Source organism: Amborella trichopoda, chromosome 13 (genome assembly GCF_054954075.1).
Source record: "Amborella trichopoda isolate Santa Cruz 75 chromosome 13, AtrichopodaSantaCruz75HAP2 v2.0, whole genome shotgun sequence".
NCBI classification, from domain to species: Eukaryota; Viridiplantae; Streptophyta; class Magnoliopsida; order Amborellales; family Amborellaceae; genus Amborella; species Amborella trichopoda.
Genome location: NC_142348.1, coordinates 1,202,178 through 1,220,237, shown reverse-complemented (window position 1 = coordinate 1,220,237; position 18,060 = coordinate 1,202,178). Strand labels below are relative to the sequence as shown.

At 37.2% G+C, this 18,060-nt stretch overlaps 1 protein-coding gene and 1 long non-coding RNA gene across 4 annotated transcripts; both read left to right on the top strand.

The window, feature by feature from the left end:
- The first annotated feature begins 590 nt into the window (after positions 1 to 590).
- Positions 591 to 17,718, top strand: LOC105420910 (thioredoxin reductase NTRB-like). Of its 3 annotated transcripts, none has more exons than XM_011626278.3 (2): positions 591 to 1,691; positions 17,473 to 17,718. In XM_011626278.3, the coding sequence occupies exons 1-2, from the start codon at positions 659 to 661 to the stop codon at positions 17,544 to 17,546; spliced, it is 1,107 nt and encodes a 368-aa protein (XP_011624580.1). In that variant the 5' UTR covers positions 591 to 658; the 3' UTR covers positions 17,547 to 17,718. The 3 variants fall into 3 exon arrangements, with proteins under 3 accessions (XP_011624580.1, XP_020524848.1, XP_088712239.1); XM_020669189.2 differs by having other exon boundaries at positions 592 to 1,691; positions 17,426 to 17,718; XM_088856113.1 differs by having other exon boundaries at positions 592 to 1,691; positions 17,188 to 17,718.
- LOC148778929 (uncharacterized) lies at positions 13,741 to 14,872 on the top strand. The gene is made up of 2 exons (XR_016047855.1): positions 13,741 to 13,798; positions 13,910 to 14,872. It is a non-coding gene; the product is annotated as an uncharacterized LOC148778929 (long non-coding RNA).
- Positions 17,719 to 18,060: the final 342 nt, after the last annotated feature.

Here is an 18,060-nt window from a genome sequence, read left to right as displayed (position 1 = left end):
TTTACTAATTCACCCCAAAAAAAAGAAAAACCACATGGCTCCCCTCATTTTATTTTTGTTTTTAACTTTTAAATTTTAGCACTCATTCCCACATTAATCCAATTCTCCCCAGATTGGCGATCTAGATTGGGCTTGCCAACAATTGATCCAACCATCCAATCCAAAATTTTAAAACATCTAATCAACCATATTCATTACATGACATATAATTTCTACATAAGACACCTTAAAAAACTCAGCCCAAAGATAAAGTGGGAACTTTCTTAAAGGAATTGTACACTATGAGACCATTTATATTTGTTAAATGGAGGTTATGATTAGTTTTAATCATTAGATGTCAAATTAGATGGTTTGGAGTATATCGCAAAGTTTGAGAGGTTCTTTTTTTTTTAACTTTAAGTGCAGTCAATGGAGCACTGTTACAACCACTTGATTTAAAATATGTTAAACATGTTTAAGTGTGACTTTTTATATAAAAAATAAATGATATTTTTATGGATTTTCATTTCTTTAATTTGTGCTGTTTTCCTTGGTCTCTCTCCAAGGATACTCTCCATATAAATAAGAATGTTACAACTGAATGTCTAAAAATCTTTTATCTTCTTTAATACCTTCTCTTGGTCTCCCTCTCCCTCTTTACAAACAAACACTTGGCCTAATGCCAAAGATTTGTTCTCCAATAACTGATATATCATGCCTCCCTCGTATTGCCTCCAAAGTAGAGTCAGTGCTAAATAAAGCCCTTCGTTTAGCCCGTTTCTCTAGAACTCCAAGACAGCATCCAAGAACCAAACTATGCATCATTGGTAGTGGAGCAGCTGCCCACACAGCTGCAATCTATGGATCTAGGGCAGAGCTTCACCCCATTCTCTTTGAAGGTAATCTTGCCAATAATGTAGCACCTGGTGGGCAACTAACCACCACAACTGAGGTTGAGAACTTTCCTGGCTTTCCAAAGCCCGTTCTTGGGCCTGAGCTCACTGAAAGGTTCAGAGCGCAAAGCTTAACTTTTGGGACCCAAATTTTCACTGAAACTGTGACTCAAGTTAATTTTTTGGATACTCCATTTAAGGTAAACACAGATAAGAGGACTGTGATTGCTGATACTGTTATTATAGCAACTGGGGCGGTGGCCAAAAGACTGTATTTTCATGGAGCAGGGGATGATGGGTTTTGGAATAGAGGGATATCTTCCTGTGCAGTTTGTGATGGAGCGGCCCCAAATTTTAGAAATAAGCCTCTTGCTGTGATTGGAGGGGGAGATTTGGCAATGGAGGAGGCCCTGTTTTTGACCAAGTTTGGTAGCAAAGTGTACATAATTCATAGGAGAGATGCCTTTCAAGCTTCGAAGATTCTGCAGAGGAGGGTTTTTGAGAACTCCAAGATTGAGATTCTATGGAATTCAGAGGCAATTGAGGCTTTTGGGGATGAAGAGAAGGTGGCGAACTTGGGTGGTCTAAATATTAAGAATAATGTAACGGGGGAAGTGTCTAAATTGAAGGTTTCAGGGCTCTTTTTTGCAATTGGGCATGAACCAGCAACTGGGTTTCTCGAGGGACAGGTTGAATTGGACCGGGAAGGGTATATTGTTACCGAGGCTGGTACAACGAGGACGAGTGTTCGTGGGATTTTTGCTGCTGGGGATGTTCAGGATAAGAGGTGGAGGCAGGCTGTTACAGCTGCTGGGACAGGTATGCATCTCAATTATCCCTTAGTAGTGTAATGATGATAGTGATAATAATGCCTTATGTTTTCTGTAATTCTTTTTGGATCCCTAGTAGAATTGATTATGGTAATGGTACTTCATTTGAATTGGAAGGTATTGTTGAATGTGGAATACTTTTTCTCGTTTTTGTTTATCTTTTCCTCTGCTTTTGGTTTCCTATGGTTTCTTGGGAGAGTGTTAATGTCGAGAGTTTCTTTATTCAATGTTAAATGTGCATTGGCAGTCGATGGTGCATTGGCAGTCGTTGGAGGGCTTCGCTTGTAGTAGTTCAATGTTTGGGAAACTTGAATTGAACATGACTCCCTGTAGGTACAAATGAAGCATGTGGAATCGTGGTCTCGTTGTTTGTGTAGTGTGATTGCATGCATGTATTGCCAGAAGTAAATGTTTACAAGTTAACTTGTATTTGGGGTGTTGGTGGTTTTCTTTAATCGACGCTGTTCAGAGAATTGGCATTCTTTTTTCTCTCTAATAGATGGAACTGGTGGCCTTTAGTCATTCCCATGGACCTTCAAAATTTTCTCCCAGACCTGTTAATCCATGCATAAACCTCTATTAAAGTCAAAGTTAAGGAATTTAGCTGAGCTTTCCTTGAAGGTCATTGTTGGATAGTCTTATCCTTGAGGTTCATTGGTGGATTGCCTTACCTGGCTACATCTGGGCCTAATACTGCTCACATTGTTGATAAAATAAGTTTGTTCTTTCCAAAACATCCTGATATTTATTTAGGGTCTGCTCCCTATATTCAGTATATCTTGCATCTGCTCTGGACCTTCCTTCCTTCATCATCTTGGTCATTCCTTTAGTTTTAGCACTGTCATACTTTATTGGTAACATGTAGGGTACACTGTAGGCATGGAAAATGTCTTGCAACTAGTTTCCAGTTTTCTTATTGGAAATGATTTGGTCATTTGGGAGGCTTGAAAGCTGAGATGCTGAGTTATGGGTCCAGATATGTGGAGAACGAGTATATGACTTGATGTTCTCTGAAGTCAAAATACAATGGTATGAATACTATTATATCCTGACACACGGAAACACATGTTATAAGTTTATATAGTGCGTTAGTATATGTATCTGGGATATTTATACATATATAAACCAAATCGTGTCATAATTCATAATTTTATATTTTATTCATATTATATTTCTATATATTTATGTGGCATTTATATTTGCATTATCTTAGGAGTATCCATTACCAATTAGTGTTGTCTCATCGTGACACCGGTATGCGAAGCTTATATATGTAACCGTGCATCCAAGCTGGAAAGGAACCAATAAACCTGAATATGGTGAATAACCTTGGGATAGGGCAATGAGTTCTTCAGCAAGTGAAGATTGATTGATGGAAGACATTGGCATAAGTTATTAAAATAATGAGGGTCCCTTTTAGATTATTAGCAAGACAATGCTATGGTTACAAATTATCAATAAAATAATAGACATTTCACACAAATACCAATTATTTAGAGATTGTTTTCACTTCATTTGTAATTGGCAGTATAGAGCACAATCTGCAGTCAATGACATTTTTGAAAAATAATGCAGAGAAAGTTGCAGTTAGTGGCATTTGAATTCATCGCTCATGAGGTGAAGAACCAGCTCCTCGAGATATAAAGCGTGGACTATACCAAGAGCGAGTATTAGTTTCTTATGATTTTCTAACATGTCCCTGCAGTGTTTAAAAAACCCGTGACTTGGGCTGACACTCTTCTGAGTCACTCCGACCCAGAAGAGTGCTTGGTCTGGATAATAACCATAAGACTTGGGGTGATGCTGATTAGAGTCATGGATTTTATTCTATATTTCATAGAGACTTGGGCCAGTAGGACCGCTGATTCCTCTGACTTGGGCTGGGGATATTGGCATATCTCTGCCTGAGTCTGGGCTCGTAATTGTGTGTTCATGAAATGAGGATTTCCAATTTCTTGTATTTGGTTGCCTGTGTTGTTGCATTTTGGAGTGGGCTGTGAGTGACTCGTAGAATTGCAGATTACAGCTTAACTTTGTTCACATTTAAGAGCCCCCAAGTGCATGGTTAAAGTTGCATACAATTGTGAACTACGACTGTATACTCTAGGGCTGTATGAGTGATGGTGAAGACAAAAAATGTGCCATTTTACTGGTGAAAATAGTTAGAGGGAGAAATAGGCCTTTCGACATATTTGGCTGACCAGCCACTAGGATGGCCACGGTACTAGGATGGCCACAGTAAATGTATGGGCACTTTATTCCTTTGTAAGGGTGGCTAACTCTTTTGCTTTTCTTTTTCTGTTTGTTCAACATTTGATTCATTACTTTTTGTAGATCTATTTGCACTGTGTGTATCTAATAGAGTTGTGTGCAACTAAACCTATTGTTACTAGGTCTGGCAATGGGCCGCGTGGCCTGGCCCGGTCCTAACAAGTATGGCCTGGGCCACTGTATGGGTCACAGACTGTGGCCCGAGGGCCGGGCTAGTGCAGTGCCGACCTGGTTCTGCGTGGCCCGGAGGGGACAAGGGCTGCGCTAGGGCCAGAGCTGGCCTGGCCCGTTGCCACCCTTAATTGTTGCCAAGGTCTAAAAAACGGATTCGGGCACCTAGGCAGTTTGGGCAGCCCTGACCAAAATCAAACCCCCCCTCACCCCAAACATAAAAAATAGGGGAGCTCTTAGGGCTGGTTTATAGCCTTAGGGAGTTTTTAGGGCAATTTTAAAACCCCAAACTCCTCCTGATCATGAAATAGACGAAAACTTAATAGTACAACAATACAATAGTACAATGAGTTACTACTAACTTGTAAGTTGTAAGACATTAAAATGCTTGAAGTCCCAAATGTCATTGTAGGAACTAGGAAACTAGAAATCCATACTAGGAAACGAATCAATGCGGGGTGTCATTGAGAAGTCCATACTAGAAAAGAATACGATATATGCTTAGTTTCATCGTCCAAGTGAGAAAAAAAAATGAAAAAAAATCAATCTTTTAGCTACAAACATGTAAATATATCGTAAAAGAAAAAAAAAAGTAAAAGAAAAAACACATGATTCATGACATAATGTGTTGTAGTAAAAGAAAATCAAAACCCTCTTACATAGTATAATACTTAAAAAATATCAAAATCAAATCGGTGTCGGTACAAACCTTGTCTATTGGGTCCTCAAAAGTTCTCAAAATTAAATATTAGAAACTCCAAATCCACCCACAAACTATTGTCTTCATTTTGGGAAGAAATCAGAAAAATATAAAATTTATCGATCTTTCGATAAATCACAAAATAGTGCTTTTTGTGCGGTTTTTCTCACGCTAAATGCCACAGATTGTATATTGGGGGTTTAGAATACCCCCTAAAACCCTTTTTCCCCCTTTTTAAAGGGGAAAAATTATGTATTTTACCCTTTCCTCCATCCGAAAATTGACATGGGGCGGCACCGCCTAGAGAATAGCGCCTAGGCGGCACCCAGAAGCAAAATTCTTTATGCTGCCGCCCAGACTGCACCTAGGCGTTTTGAAAAATTTTCTGCCTATGCGGTCGGGCAGCTGAATTTTTGAACATTGATTGTTGCTTGGCCGCATCCACATGTGAGAGGTTCCAATATATAGTTTTGGAGGCTGATGGGCTTTAAGAGAAGCATATGACTTGGATTCTCTTTTGCAGGATCAATCAAACTCAGTTAATGCTTGAGGGAACTGATCCTCAAATTCAATAACTCAATAATGAACTCCTCAAGGTTTAGATTCAAGTAACTCAGGGTCAAATAGTACAAATGCTTTAACAATAGTATCATATAGATACTTGCAATCATTTTCTTATACTGCATCAATTAACAAGTAGTGTATATCTTTATCATACGCGTTGTCAACTATATTTATGTTACATAAATTTTATCATTCCCCCCCCTACAACTGGCTTGGTAGATCAACTGGTGACTTTTTGTCATTAAAGAACCTGTCGCATCCCTTCCATGACGACATGTGCCAATCAAATATGGAGATAATGAAGGCAAAGATGTAGAGCTGACCTTGAAATGATGCTGAAAGATTTGGTTTTCCTATCATGAAATAGTAGATTTCAGGCAAGTTGCGGACCACGGACGCTATTGTTTTTCTGTAAGGGGCAATGAGTACAATATATCATAGTGGCATCAATATCTTTAAATTTTGTTCATCTCCAATGATCTCATTGGCTCAAAGTGTAAAAGATGCAGTCCTCCATGTCTAAAACTTTATGGCCCACAAAATACCTTCAGGCCCATATGTTACCCCTTAAACCCTCTCTAAAATTGAAAAACGAATATTAGGTACGATTTTTTTTTGAAGATTATTAATTTTCCTTTAGTTCTATTCACATAATGTGGAAATTTTAAAATTTCTGGTTATAAAATTTATTTTGGAAAGATAGAATGTATATGTTGATAACTTTCCCCATGCGTAGGAATTATAGAAGTCTTTTTTTTTTTAAAAACACAATTTTAATGCCGAATGAACTTTATACCTCATAATTTTCACAAACAATTAAAACATTAATATTAGAAATATTTGGACTTATTCTCTTCTCCAAATATTTAATACAAAATGTGTTCATTGGCACACACACACACACACACACACACACACACATATATATATATATATATATATATATATATATATATATATAGGGTTGTTATAGAATACACCATACTAGAACTTAGAATTTACTACTCCAAAATTTTTGACATCAAATGCCCTTTCAAAAATTAAAACAATATATTTACAATGGCTTACTTGAAAATTTTGAGAGGGGTATATTTGTAATTTTAACTTACCTTTAATGTCCAATCATCATTCAAAAAGTCAAAAGAATCTTTTTGAATTTGAAATTGAGTTTTGGAGGGATTTAAAAAGACCAAAATACCCCATTTCAAAGTACATGAAATATTTATGGTAAAACGTTATTCTTGACCATGTAAGGGTATTTTATGGTAAAAAAAATTAGAGTACTAAATTCAAGGTTTACCATTACTGTAGTGTAAAAAAAATTAGAGTACTAAATTCAAGGTTTACCATTACTGTAGTGTATATATATATATATATATATATATATATCATCATCATCATCATCATAACCTTTTTCCAATTAATTGGGATCGACTACACGAATCTTGGTCCGCCATCCTGCTCTATTAAAGGCCGTACCCTCAATGAGGCCATAAGTCCCATATTTTTTTGGACTACTTCCAACCACGTTCTTTTGGACGTAGCCTTACCCTTTACAGTCCTTCCACTTGAACCAACTGATACCTCCTAACAGGTGTTGTACTTGGTCGGTGCCACACATGGCCAGCCCACCTAAGTCTATTATCTCATGTTATTGTCTATTGGTGCCACACCTAAATTCTTCTGAATGGATTCATTTCTAATTCAATCCCTTCTTGTCTTGCCACTCATCCATCTAGACATCCTCATCTCCGCTACACTCATTCTATGTGTATATTGTTTTTTGTCCACCCAACATTCCACCCCATAGAGTAAAGCTGGTCTCATAGTTGTCCTATAGAACTTGCCCTTCAGCTTCATTGGCATGCGGCGATCGCATAAAATTCCAGTTGCACATCTCCACTTCGCCCATCCAGTTCTAATTCTGTGTGCGGCATCTTCCTCAATCTCTCAATTTTCCTGGATTATCGACCCAAGATATTGAAAATGCGGTCTTTTTTGGTCGTCAGTCTTAACTACTTCCTCGTCTCTACTCCTATTATTACTAAACTTGAATTCCATATACTCTGTCTTAGTCCAGCTAATTTTAAAACCTTTGGATTCTAGAGCATCCAACCAAAGTTCGAACTTTGTGTTGACGTCGTTTCGGCTCTTATCGATCAAAACTATGCCATTTGCGAACAACATGCATCATGGTAATATATATATATATATATATATATATATATATATATATATATGAAAAAACTGGGATTAACCAACTAGCTCATATGAACATAAGCCCAGATTGAATTTGGGCGGATCTGACGATCACTGATGTCCAGTAATGTTTGAATTTTATTTTTTTTCTGCAAATCCAAATCACTTGAAATTTTAGGAGTGTGTTCATCAAAAATACTTGAATCTTCGAAAAATATCAAAAAAATATTTTACATGAAATAAATTGACCAAAATACCCCCAAAAAGTTTTGGGGGTCTTTTGGCCATTTTTTTCGCGAATAAATTTTTTATATTATTATTAGGTGTGTCTTGATGAGAAGAACACATGCCTAAAATTTCAAGTGATTTGGATAGGTAGAAAAAAATTAAAATTCAAACACGAAATGAGGTCGTGACCGTCAGATCGGCCCAGATTCAATCTGGGCCGTTGGGCTCATATGTTCATATGAGCTAGTGGGCTAATCTCAGCTTTTTTCATATATATATATATATATATATATATATATATATATATATATATAAGTTTATTACCGTGATGCATGTTGTTCGCAAATGACATAGTTTTGATCGATGAGAGCCGAAACGACGTCAACACAAAGTTGGAACTTTGACAGGATGCTCTAGAATCCAAAGGTTTTAAAATTAGTTGGACTAAGACAAAGTATATGAAATTCAAGTTTAGTAATAATAGGAGTAGAGACGAGGAAGTAGTTAAGACTGACGACCAAAAAAGACCTCATTTTCAATATCTTGGGTCGATAATCCAGGCAAATTGAGAGATTGAGGAAGATGTCGCATACAGAATTAGAACTGGATGGACGAAGTGGAGATGTGCAACTAGAATTTTATGCGATCATCGCATGCCAATGAAGCTGAAGGGCAAGTTCTATAGGACAACTATGAGACCAGCTTTGCTCTATGGGGTGGAATGTTGGGTGGACAAAAAACAATATACACAGAGAATTTAGGTGTGGCACCAATAGACAATAAAATGAGAGAGTAGACTTAGGTGGGCTGGCCATGTGTAACACCGACCAAGTACAGCACCTGTTAGGAGGTATCAGTTGGTTCAAGTAGAAGGACTGTAAAGGGTAAGGCTACGCCCAAAAGAACGTGGTTGGAAGTAGTCCAAAAAATATGGGACTTATGGGCTCATTGAGGGTACGGCTTTTAATAGAGCAGGATGGCGGACCAAGATTCGTGTTGCCGACCCCAATTAATTGGGAAGATCCAATGACAGCTACAATGTTAGCCAACGGCCCAGATTGAATTTGGTCCCAATACAATGGTCACAATACGAAATGAGGTATATATAGAAAGGATTTGGTCCTCCATAGGGCTGATTGCTACAACATTTGCCATACCCAATTTTTGTATTACACACACACACAAAAGATTTGGTCCTCCCTAGGGCTGATTGCTAAAACGCTTACCCAATCCAAATTTTGAGGGCCGTAGGGGCATTTGTTTGGGCCTAAATTTTACACATACTCTCTTGATGAATAATATCATGAAAGACAATTTAAAAAAGAAAACCAAAAAGTGATTTTTCTTGAGGGGAGCGAAAATATAGTAAGTATGGCTTCTCCATAAATGAACAGAGACCAGACCTAACCTATGCAAGCCGAGAAGTGCCTACGAGGTATAGTTTGGAATCAGTCGATGAACTTGTTGCGGAATCACCGGAGCCAGGCAGAACTCATTAAACTATGAGTGCAGCAGAGAAGTTGCTTGCAAGCAAATGCATTTTTTGATTAAAAATTCATCCCTATTGTTTTCTACCACCATGGCAAACAAATGAATTTTTTGATTAAAAATTCGTCCCTATTGTTTTCTACCGCCATACTAGACATAGACTCAAAACCTAAGTCTGGTTGCTTTGAAAGACCCCTTACCATGTCCACATACACCATAAGACGAAATTCCACCTTTCAAACTCTCAAAATATTAAATAAATATAAAACTTGTAAAACTACACCAATCACGTATGTAACAACTATGCTAATACAATCCTAGTTCCTATGTAAACTTTTCTAGTGCAAAATACAATAAATTTTCATGCAACAACCATGTGCTGGCTGGGTCTGCCACCTTGGTGCTAACTAGGCTCTCTGTCTAGGCATTGCATCATTCACCCCTTCTAAAAAAGAACTTGACCTCGAGTTCACTGTGAAATCGTTCAGAATCACTTGTCTAGTTTCTTTTGTCTCTTCTACATAGAACTAAGCATCCCTAAAGCTAAGTGTTCCTTTCCATCGAAGGAGGTGTTACATACAAGACCCACGACAAGTAGTGATAGAATGCGCATCCAAAACATCAATAGCTTCTCGAGGTGAAGTAGTAGCTGAGGTAGAGAAATCAGCTAATTCCAATGGTGTTTGATTCGGAGCACAATATATGGATAGAGATCAAAGATGTTGTAAACGGGGATAGTAAACAAATGCTTGGGTAATTCTAGACGATAGGCACTTGGTCCCAATTTTTTTAGAATGTGGCAAGGCCCAAACTTTTGTTACAAAAACTTGTTATATGTGCTGGTTGGAAAATTTTCTTTGCGAAAATTGACCATAACGTGATCTCCTTCCTTAAACGTAACATGGCACCCACGGGTATCGACCATAGTTAGAAATGATTCAGAATCGGAATTGTTTTAAGAATCGGAATCACATAATTGTGGCTGGCTAGAAGATTCCTGTTTTGGGAATCAACGTCTATAATACAAGAGGAATCATGGGAAATGAGATTCCTATTTTATAGGATTCGAGATTCGACTAAGAATTGAGATCCTTACATGGATAGAGTTAAGATTCTTAACTCAATGGAATCGAGTTTCTGACCTATTGGGAATCGTCTAATATGGAATTGAGATTTTTGAAAGAGATACTTTTCTTGGAGGTGTCTTTGATTCTGAAGAAAATCTTACTTTCCTTGGAGGTGTCTTTGATCTTGAGAGGCTTGGGCTTGGACTTTGCTGCCTTGAACTTGAAGGGAGTGGATCCTAACTTGTACTTGATTTGCCAATCTCCAGAGTTTTTGTTGCTTGGCCAGATCTCTTCTTTAGCTCCATTGCTTAGTTTATGTGGCAAGTCGCTGATATTTTCATGAAAGCAATTTCTACTGAAAAATTCATTTCAGTTTTAGAAGGATTGTGAGAATTACAAATTAAGGGAGGATGTTAAAATATAATTTTTAATTCCTCTCTTTCTGTCTCTAGTATTCTCTTCTCTTTAGGAATCTTTAGAGTAGTTGGATGCGATAGTATGTTTTGTATTTTAAAGGAGATAGTACACTTTGTAGAACATTCTGTACTTTCAAGAGGTAGCACACTTTGTAGTACTTTCAAGGGAGTTGATCCTAACTTGTACACTTTGTAGTACATTTTGCACCAGACAATTGCATGGGAGATTATAAATAGATTTGGAATGTTGATTGTGTATGGGAGAAAAGGGTGTGTAGAAAAAGGAATAAGAGAAAGTTTATTGTCCCATTTGTGTAAACTGTCGTGCTACAATAGAAAAAATGTCAATAGAAAATACAAGTGTTCCTGCCATTCTCTCATCTGCTCCAGCATGCACATGCAGGCATATCTATAATATCAATAAGGCAAGGAATTGGAAATTGATATTTCACTGTTATCTTGTTCATAGCCCAACTATTGATACACATCCTTTGTGTTCTGTTTTTCATCGGTGTAAGAAGGCTTGGGATTGCTCAAGGACTGAGACTCACAAGCCCATTCCTTATCAAGTCTTTGACTTGTCTTTGGAGTTCTACATGGTCAGTTGGTCTCATTCAATGATGTGGCAGATACGAAAGAGTTGCTCTTGGAGTGTGGTTGAATTTGGTGTTGGATATCTCACATTGGTGGCAAACCAACTGGCAGTTGAATTTTGAATCATGGATCAAAAAAAGTCATAGTACGATTTCCCAAGTAATTTAGTGTATGTCTAAGGACTCTAATTCTCCTTTGGAATCCGAATAATCTCTAGAAAATTCTAGGATTATCCTAAAGCCATAATATTGACCAATTTACCCTTATGACAAATTGACCCAAATACCGATACCAAAAATACCAAAACCTCCCCACAAGTCGGCACATTATTTCAGTAAGGAAAAGTTAGACATGGACTCCAAATCTCAGCACCATGGGTTTCTAATATCAGGGAGCAGCTGTCGTTCCACAGACCCATCTTAGCAGAAGCCCAGCCAGACCCGACAGCATTCTCCATCAGAAAATCATGAAGACATTCTCTGCAATGCTCTGTCTCAGGAATGAAGACTTTCTCAGCTATGCTTCTTCAGAAAGTCTTTAAGACTTTCTCACCATGAATGTGGTGCTTTATTTCTGTTTAGTTTACTTTCACTCATAACCGCTCTATTGTCTTATGCCTGCTCCTTTTTTGGCCTTCTCTCCCCCCCTGAGCAACTATGCTCTCTTAGTTAAGCTCTCTTGGTCAAGATTCAGTTTTTTAGCACCCAATGTGTGGGGCTGCTCCTTGTTTTGGATTCTCTCTCTCTCCCCCTGAGCCCAAGTGCCCTCTCTGCTATAATTTTGTGAGCCCCAGTGCTCTCTCTGCTATAATTTTGTATTTTGAGCACCCGATATGTGGGATGCCGTAGTTAGAACATTCTTCATGTAAATTTATTTATTTTCAATACAAAGTTAACATGCTAAAAAAAAGACATCAGGTGGACACTTGAATGGTACACAAGCAGTCTTCTAATAGTTCATATTATGAGGGAAAAAATAGACGACCGTGAAACATATAATGTTTTAATTTTAATATTTTTTCTACAACTTGCATTAACTTGAAATTTTGGGTGTCCATACTTATCAATCGTACACACCTAAAAATATATAAAAATAATTGGATAAAAATTAATTGATCAAAATGCCCCTAAAACATTCATAGGTATTTTGGTGAATTAATTTTTGAATTATTTTGTTTATATTTTTTTAGGTGTGTCTAGATGTGACGCACACACCTGCAAAATTTCATGGAAGTTCAATTGGTAGAAAAATATTTAAACTAAAATACTAAACACAATCATGGCTGTCCTTTTCTTCTCTTTTAATCTGAACTATTGGAGGGTGCTTGTGTACGTTTTAAGCCACAACATATTGACGTTATATCATCCCGTTCTGTAATTGAAGAATTTAGATTTTATTTGGGTGTAGTCTCCAAGTTAATTGACAGGGGGAGTTTCGATTTCTATGGATCTATGATTCAAAATCCATATGAATCATTAGTTTCCTTTAAAAATCCATAAAATCTAATTGTTTGGTCTTAAAAAGTAATTAGAAACTTCTCTAAGGATTTTTATATACATAGAAATCTGTTTCCCTTGGGTGTGGTTGAGTGTAAGAGTGTAAAATGAAGTAACAGATTGATAGAAAATGCGTGAAATAGGTAAAATGGATACTAGTCAAGAGAGAGAAATAGTATGTCTTAATTACTAAGTGATTTGTATTCGTTATTTGAGAAACTCAGTGATTGATTTTGTCTCTCTCCCCTCTACTTCGATAGTGATTTTATCTTTGGTGTGGGTCTCAAAGAAATGATTTTTGGGCATGTAGTTTTAGCTACATTTCCGAGAAAAAAAAAAATTTCCTCTGCACACGCATGTTCAAATCGCATAGGAAGAAGGGGACATTAGTGAGCTGACAATTCTTTGGAAGATGAATATAACTAGATATTTTGGGAAAAGGGAGCAGGGAGGATAGCAGTATCTGTGCTGTGGAATCTTTTGAGGCTTTCTCAACCTGATCAGTGCACAAGTCCATGTGCAGAGTGAAGAGCACGAATTCTAATTGCTAAACATTCAAGCCATTATTGGGACTACCAGATTTTAGGGGAATAGTCCATGTCGTTCAGAACCAATTTTGTAGTTTATCTTGTTTACTTCTCAGACCTGCATTAGGAGGAGATTCTCTTCATGTGATTGTGATCAAATGCCTCTCCCATGAAGTTGACTTATGTGATTGAACTATTGAAGAATTGGCGAACTATTGAAGAAGTTTTGAGTGTGTTTGCATTGTAAAACAACACGTAACTGTTGATGCATAGAGATTTATATTATCTGGAGTGAAGGCTGAATGGTTTCGTGTGTCACAGGCCACCGTGCATTTGTTCAGAGAAACGGGAACTGGTCATTTCATTATTTTTGTAGTAAGTTTTCTTGAGTTCACAATATAATTTTTTAATGGTATTCCAAGAAAGAATGTAACTGTGATGAGATCAGAGTAGGATTAAAGGAGTCTGGTTGTTTATTCACTGTAGGTGGCTGGTAATCGAGTCATCCCCATGCAGTTGAACCCTTCAAAGAGAGTTAATAATGTTTGGCTGTACAATATTTGGGAGAGTGCAATACTGCATAGTAGTTCAGCTGTGAAGGGGAAGGCCATCCCAGTGCAGTTGAACCTTTCAAAGAGAGTTAATGATGTTTGGGTGTGCAATATTTGGGAGAGAGCAATACTGCATAGTAGTTCAGCTGTGAAGGGGAAGTAACTGTGGCTTCTGGGAAGATATCATCTTGAGTGAGATCAGTGTTTAAATACATGAGCTTGTGCCAGGACTTGCCAGCGTTCCAAGTCCGACTCACCCAGTCCGATTGGGTGAGTCCCTTGTTGGACTTGTGATTTTCATACACATAAATTAGCGTTATGGGCTCCCAAGGTTTTGCCTCCCGACTGGCCAGGATGCCGGCCCAAGCTGACTCAGGCAAGTCCACTTGTAGGAACCAGGAGGAGACACTGGTTTGGTTGATCTCGTTTTGGATCTTATTGGCTAAGGTTAGAAAGCAATAATTGCACTAGGCAAGGTTGGAGGACTACTGATTGTTTCAGGTGTATTTTTTTCAGGAGTTATAATAACTGGATGGGCCAAGAACAGTTCTAACTAGATTTCAGGGTGTGGTAGAAGATTCTTGCATAATGCATGATCATTGAGTTGGATTTGCATAAATGAACTGGGAAGATCTTGGATTTGTTAGTATTCATTTAGAGTTTGGGTGCTTTGCCTGGGGCTTGTGAGAACTTCTTCCCATATTGTGATTTGGAACATAAGAGGAGTTTCGCCAAGTTGAGACAAGTTGAGAAGTTGTTGGTTTGCTAGCTTTTGAAGTGGCCTTGCTCATTTTGTGTCTGTCCTTGTAATGTTTGTCCATGTGCTTTCCTTCACAGAATTATTTGTATTTCACAAACTTTGAAACATAAATTTTGGAATAAAGCTTAATTTACAGTACCAGATTGCCTTGTGCATGTGTATGGCTTATAAAGTTTTCCACTGTCATTTAGTTGTATAAACTACAAAGCTTGAAACTGTACAGGATGACATCTGGTCTGAGTTTCTAGTGTACATGAATTCTCAATCACAAAGCATAGGGATCCAGGAACCTTGCTGCAAGTTTTTATTCACGGTTTTAGAAAATCCTGACTTGTAACATCTCCAACAGCATGATGATGATTAAAATTATATGACAAATTGGTGATTTCAGTAGCTTTTAAGTCTTCCACTAGGTTTGGTTCCTTGGTGGCAACATTTTCAATGTTTCACATGTGTTACACACAATTGAGACAAGACGCATGAAAAGCTTTTATTATCATTCAGAAGTAAACACATGGAAAGCCAAGCAAGCACAAAATAAATTAATGTAAAATACAGAAGCCCAAAACAATTGGAAGTTAATGAACACTTGGGATTGAGAGTGATAACTATCAAGAGACTCAAGGATGCCAAAAAAAAAAACAGAAGAAAAAAAATAAAGGGAAGCATTGAACCAAACTAGAAATTAAAATGCTACAAACAAAAGAAATAGAAATAGGGAAGAAGATCTATAATGAAAGTATGATGGGAAAAAGGAAAAGCATGCGTATATTATGCTCCCACGAAGGCATACTGTACACTGCTCCCACGAAGGCATACTGTACACTTACTTCATTGGGCATAAGACTTACTTGGGAAGATTTTTTTGAAATGAAAGTTTGGGAACCACGTAAAGAACACTGGATGATTATGTTCAAAAGAAACAATTTGAATTTTGAGTTTTCTAACACTTAAGATCTCATGCTTAAAAAATTGTATAGTTTCTATTTAATCTTGAGGCATTATTTTTCCAAGCCCATAGAGAATACAAACAATTTTTTTTTTTTTATATTGAGTTTGACATATGGGCTGAGAAGGTTACGTCCCCAAAACTTGGGGTTTTAAAAGTACTCGGGAGCATGAAATATTTTGGCGAGGAAAAAAAATGCCAAAATGCCATCACTTCACGAATGAAACAAGGCTCAAACTATATTTATATGAAAAAGAGCTGAAATATAGCATAGGTGAAAATTGTGAGTCAATGGGTGGACTAGAAAATATTAACATGTATATACGAAGGAAATGAATTGGTCAGCCCAAGAGTAGACAGTTACAGTATCTGTCCTAACATAAACCCGCAGCTAGGGGGACCTTTTGGAACCCAAATTTTTGGTTCCCTACTCATCCAAGTGCCCAAGACCTTTTTATTATTATTTTTTTAATGTTTATTACACTTCCCAGAAGTGCCTGAAAAGCTTGCCCAACAGTCAACATGGATCATCTAGTTTTTGGACAGTTAGATCTAGGTCCCAGAGAATTCAAATTGAGTTTTGTTTATTTATTTTATTGTTCATCTGCTGGTGATGGGGCAATTTGCAAAATTTGTGCTCAAACAAAATCCATTAAGGCCTAGATTTGACTTCATTCTGGAACAATTGAAATGGACTACTCGTATTCATTGTATTCTCTCTTTCCTCGAAAGAAAATTTTATTCTAAATTTGTTCAGGAAATTGTTTGTAGGATCCTAGAGAGTGTGCAGCCAAAACTTAGGCCCTAATATTCAGGCAAGCCAAAAGAAAAAGAAAAAGGGGAAAGTATGGAGGACACTATAGCGGTCCACCTTAGGGCAGACCAGATCTCTTTTCATAGATGTATGTAGGCATGTATGTGTTTGTCCATGCAAATAATGTTATAGACAATAGGAGTCCAGTGCTTCAAGTATCTCATATTATGAGGAAGTGGGGTGCCCCTCCCCACTTGACTTCTAGTGGGTGTTAAGGAATTTCAAGAGGATCGATCTCTTCTCATTTTGACACCTTGAATTACTTTGTGAAAAGCAGAATATGAGCAAACTTTGTTAAAACTAGTTATCTATGTTACAGTCGATAGGGACTCGTGTTGAATGTTTTAGTTATATTGGGGGCACCCTAAGTTGTTGCAACATGCCATGGATATATCTGCGCTGTTGTCGGTGTGAACAGTTTTTCTAGAGCGTATATAGCGTAGTCTATTGGAGCACAATGTAAACTTTCTCCCTCGGGCAAAACACCTCCTTGAAGTGAATTTCTTGATTTGGAATGTTGGGATCCACTTTATAATCATCAGATGAGTATTTTGAAGAAAAGGGAAGGTTTTTGAGTTTCTAAGTGCTTTAGATTTGGCGGTCCAAAATTTGGACAATCTCAATTCCATTTTATTTTTTCGGGCACATAAAGAACATGTATGACTATTACTTTATTTATCTTTTCTGCAGGTTGGTCACTAGGTTCATGTTACGTCCCGGAAAGTGGGGTCCTAAAATACTCCTAGATTGGATTTTACCCAAGCAAATGAATGCATGAATGGCTCCCTGGGGAGCATGTAATCTTTTTGCTTTTATTCATACATTTCAATATAGAATTTAAAATTTGTTTTACCATTGTGTATCAAAACATGGGTGATACAAACAAGAAATTGGGGATAATTTGCCGTTCAATTCCATCATTTTACAGGAAAAAGATGGAGTGAGACCTATGACTTCATATATTTCTTGATGCAGGATGCATGGCAGCATTGGAAGCTGAACATTTCCTTCAAGAGATGGGTGATCAAGAGGGCAAAAAACATAGATGATTCAATATTTGAGTTCTGTTTAAAAACATATTATTGTATTGTTCGTATATAAAAGCTTTGTTCCTACCATTTTTACATGCACACAATTTCTTTATTGCTAATTGTCTTTTAAATCATTCCATGTAGTTACAATATTATTAATATCATCATCATCATTCGAGCTTTATCCCAACTATTTGGGGTTGTCTACATTATAATTAATATATTTTATATTTATCAGGGAACAGATTGGATAAGCCAATGAACTTATATTGTAGCATAAGCCCCTTTGGAAATTCGGTTTTGTTGGACCCTAACTTCTGCAGGTTGATTTCATCTAATCCATCAAAATGGAAAAAAAGGTTGAATTTGCAAGGAAAAAAGGGTAATTGAGTCTGCCATTTTTGTTGCATGTAGGTTGACCATTTGGTGGGGCATTGTATCCTCTCAATAACTTAATTTTTTTTTCTTTTTCAAATTGCTTAAAATCTGTTATTTTTTGAATAAAAGATGTGCGAAATTTCAGCCCAAACAA

What these genes read in the sequence shown, in the direction of transcription:
- LOC105420910 (XM_020669189.2), top strand. Translation starts at nt 659, where the DNA reads ATGCCAAAGATTTGTTCTCCAATAACTGATATATCATGCCTCCCTCGT. An exon ending in TGTTACAGCTGCTGGGACAG is followed by an intron (nt 1,692 to 17,425) that starts GTATGCATCTCA and finishes ATCATTTTACAG; the next exon opens with GAAAAAGATGGAGTGAGACC.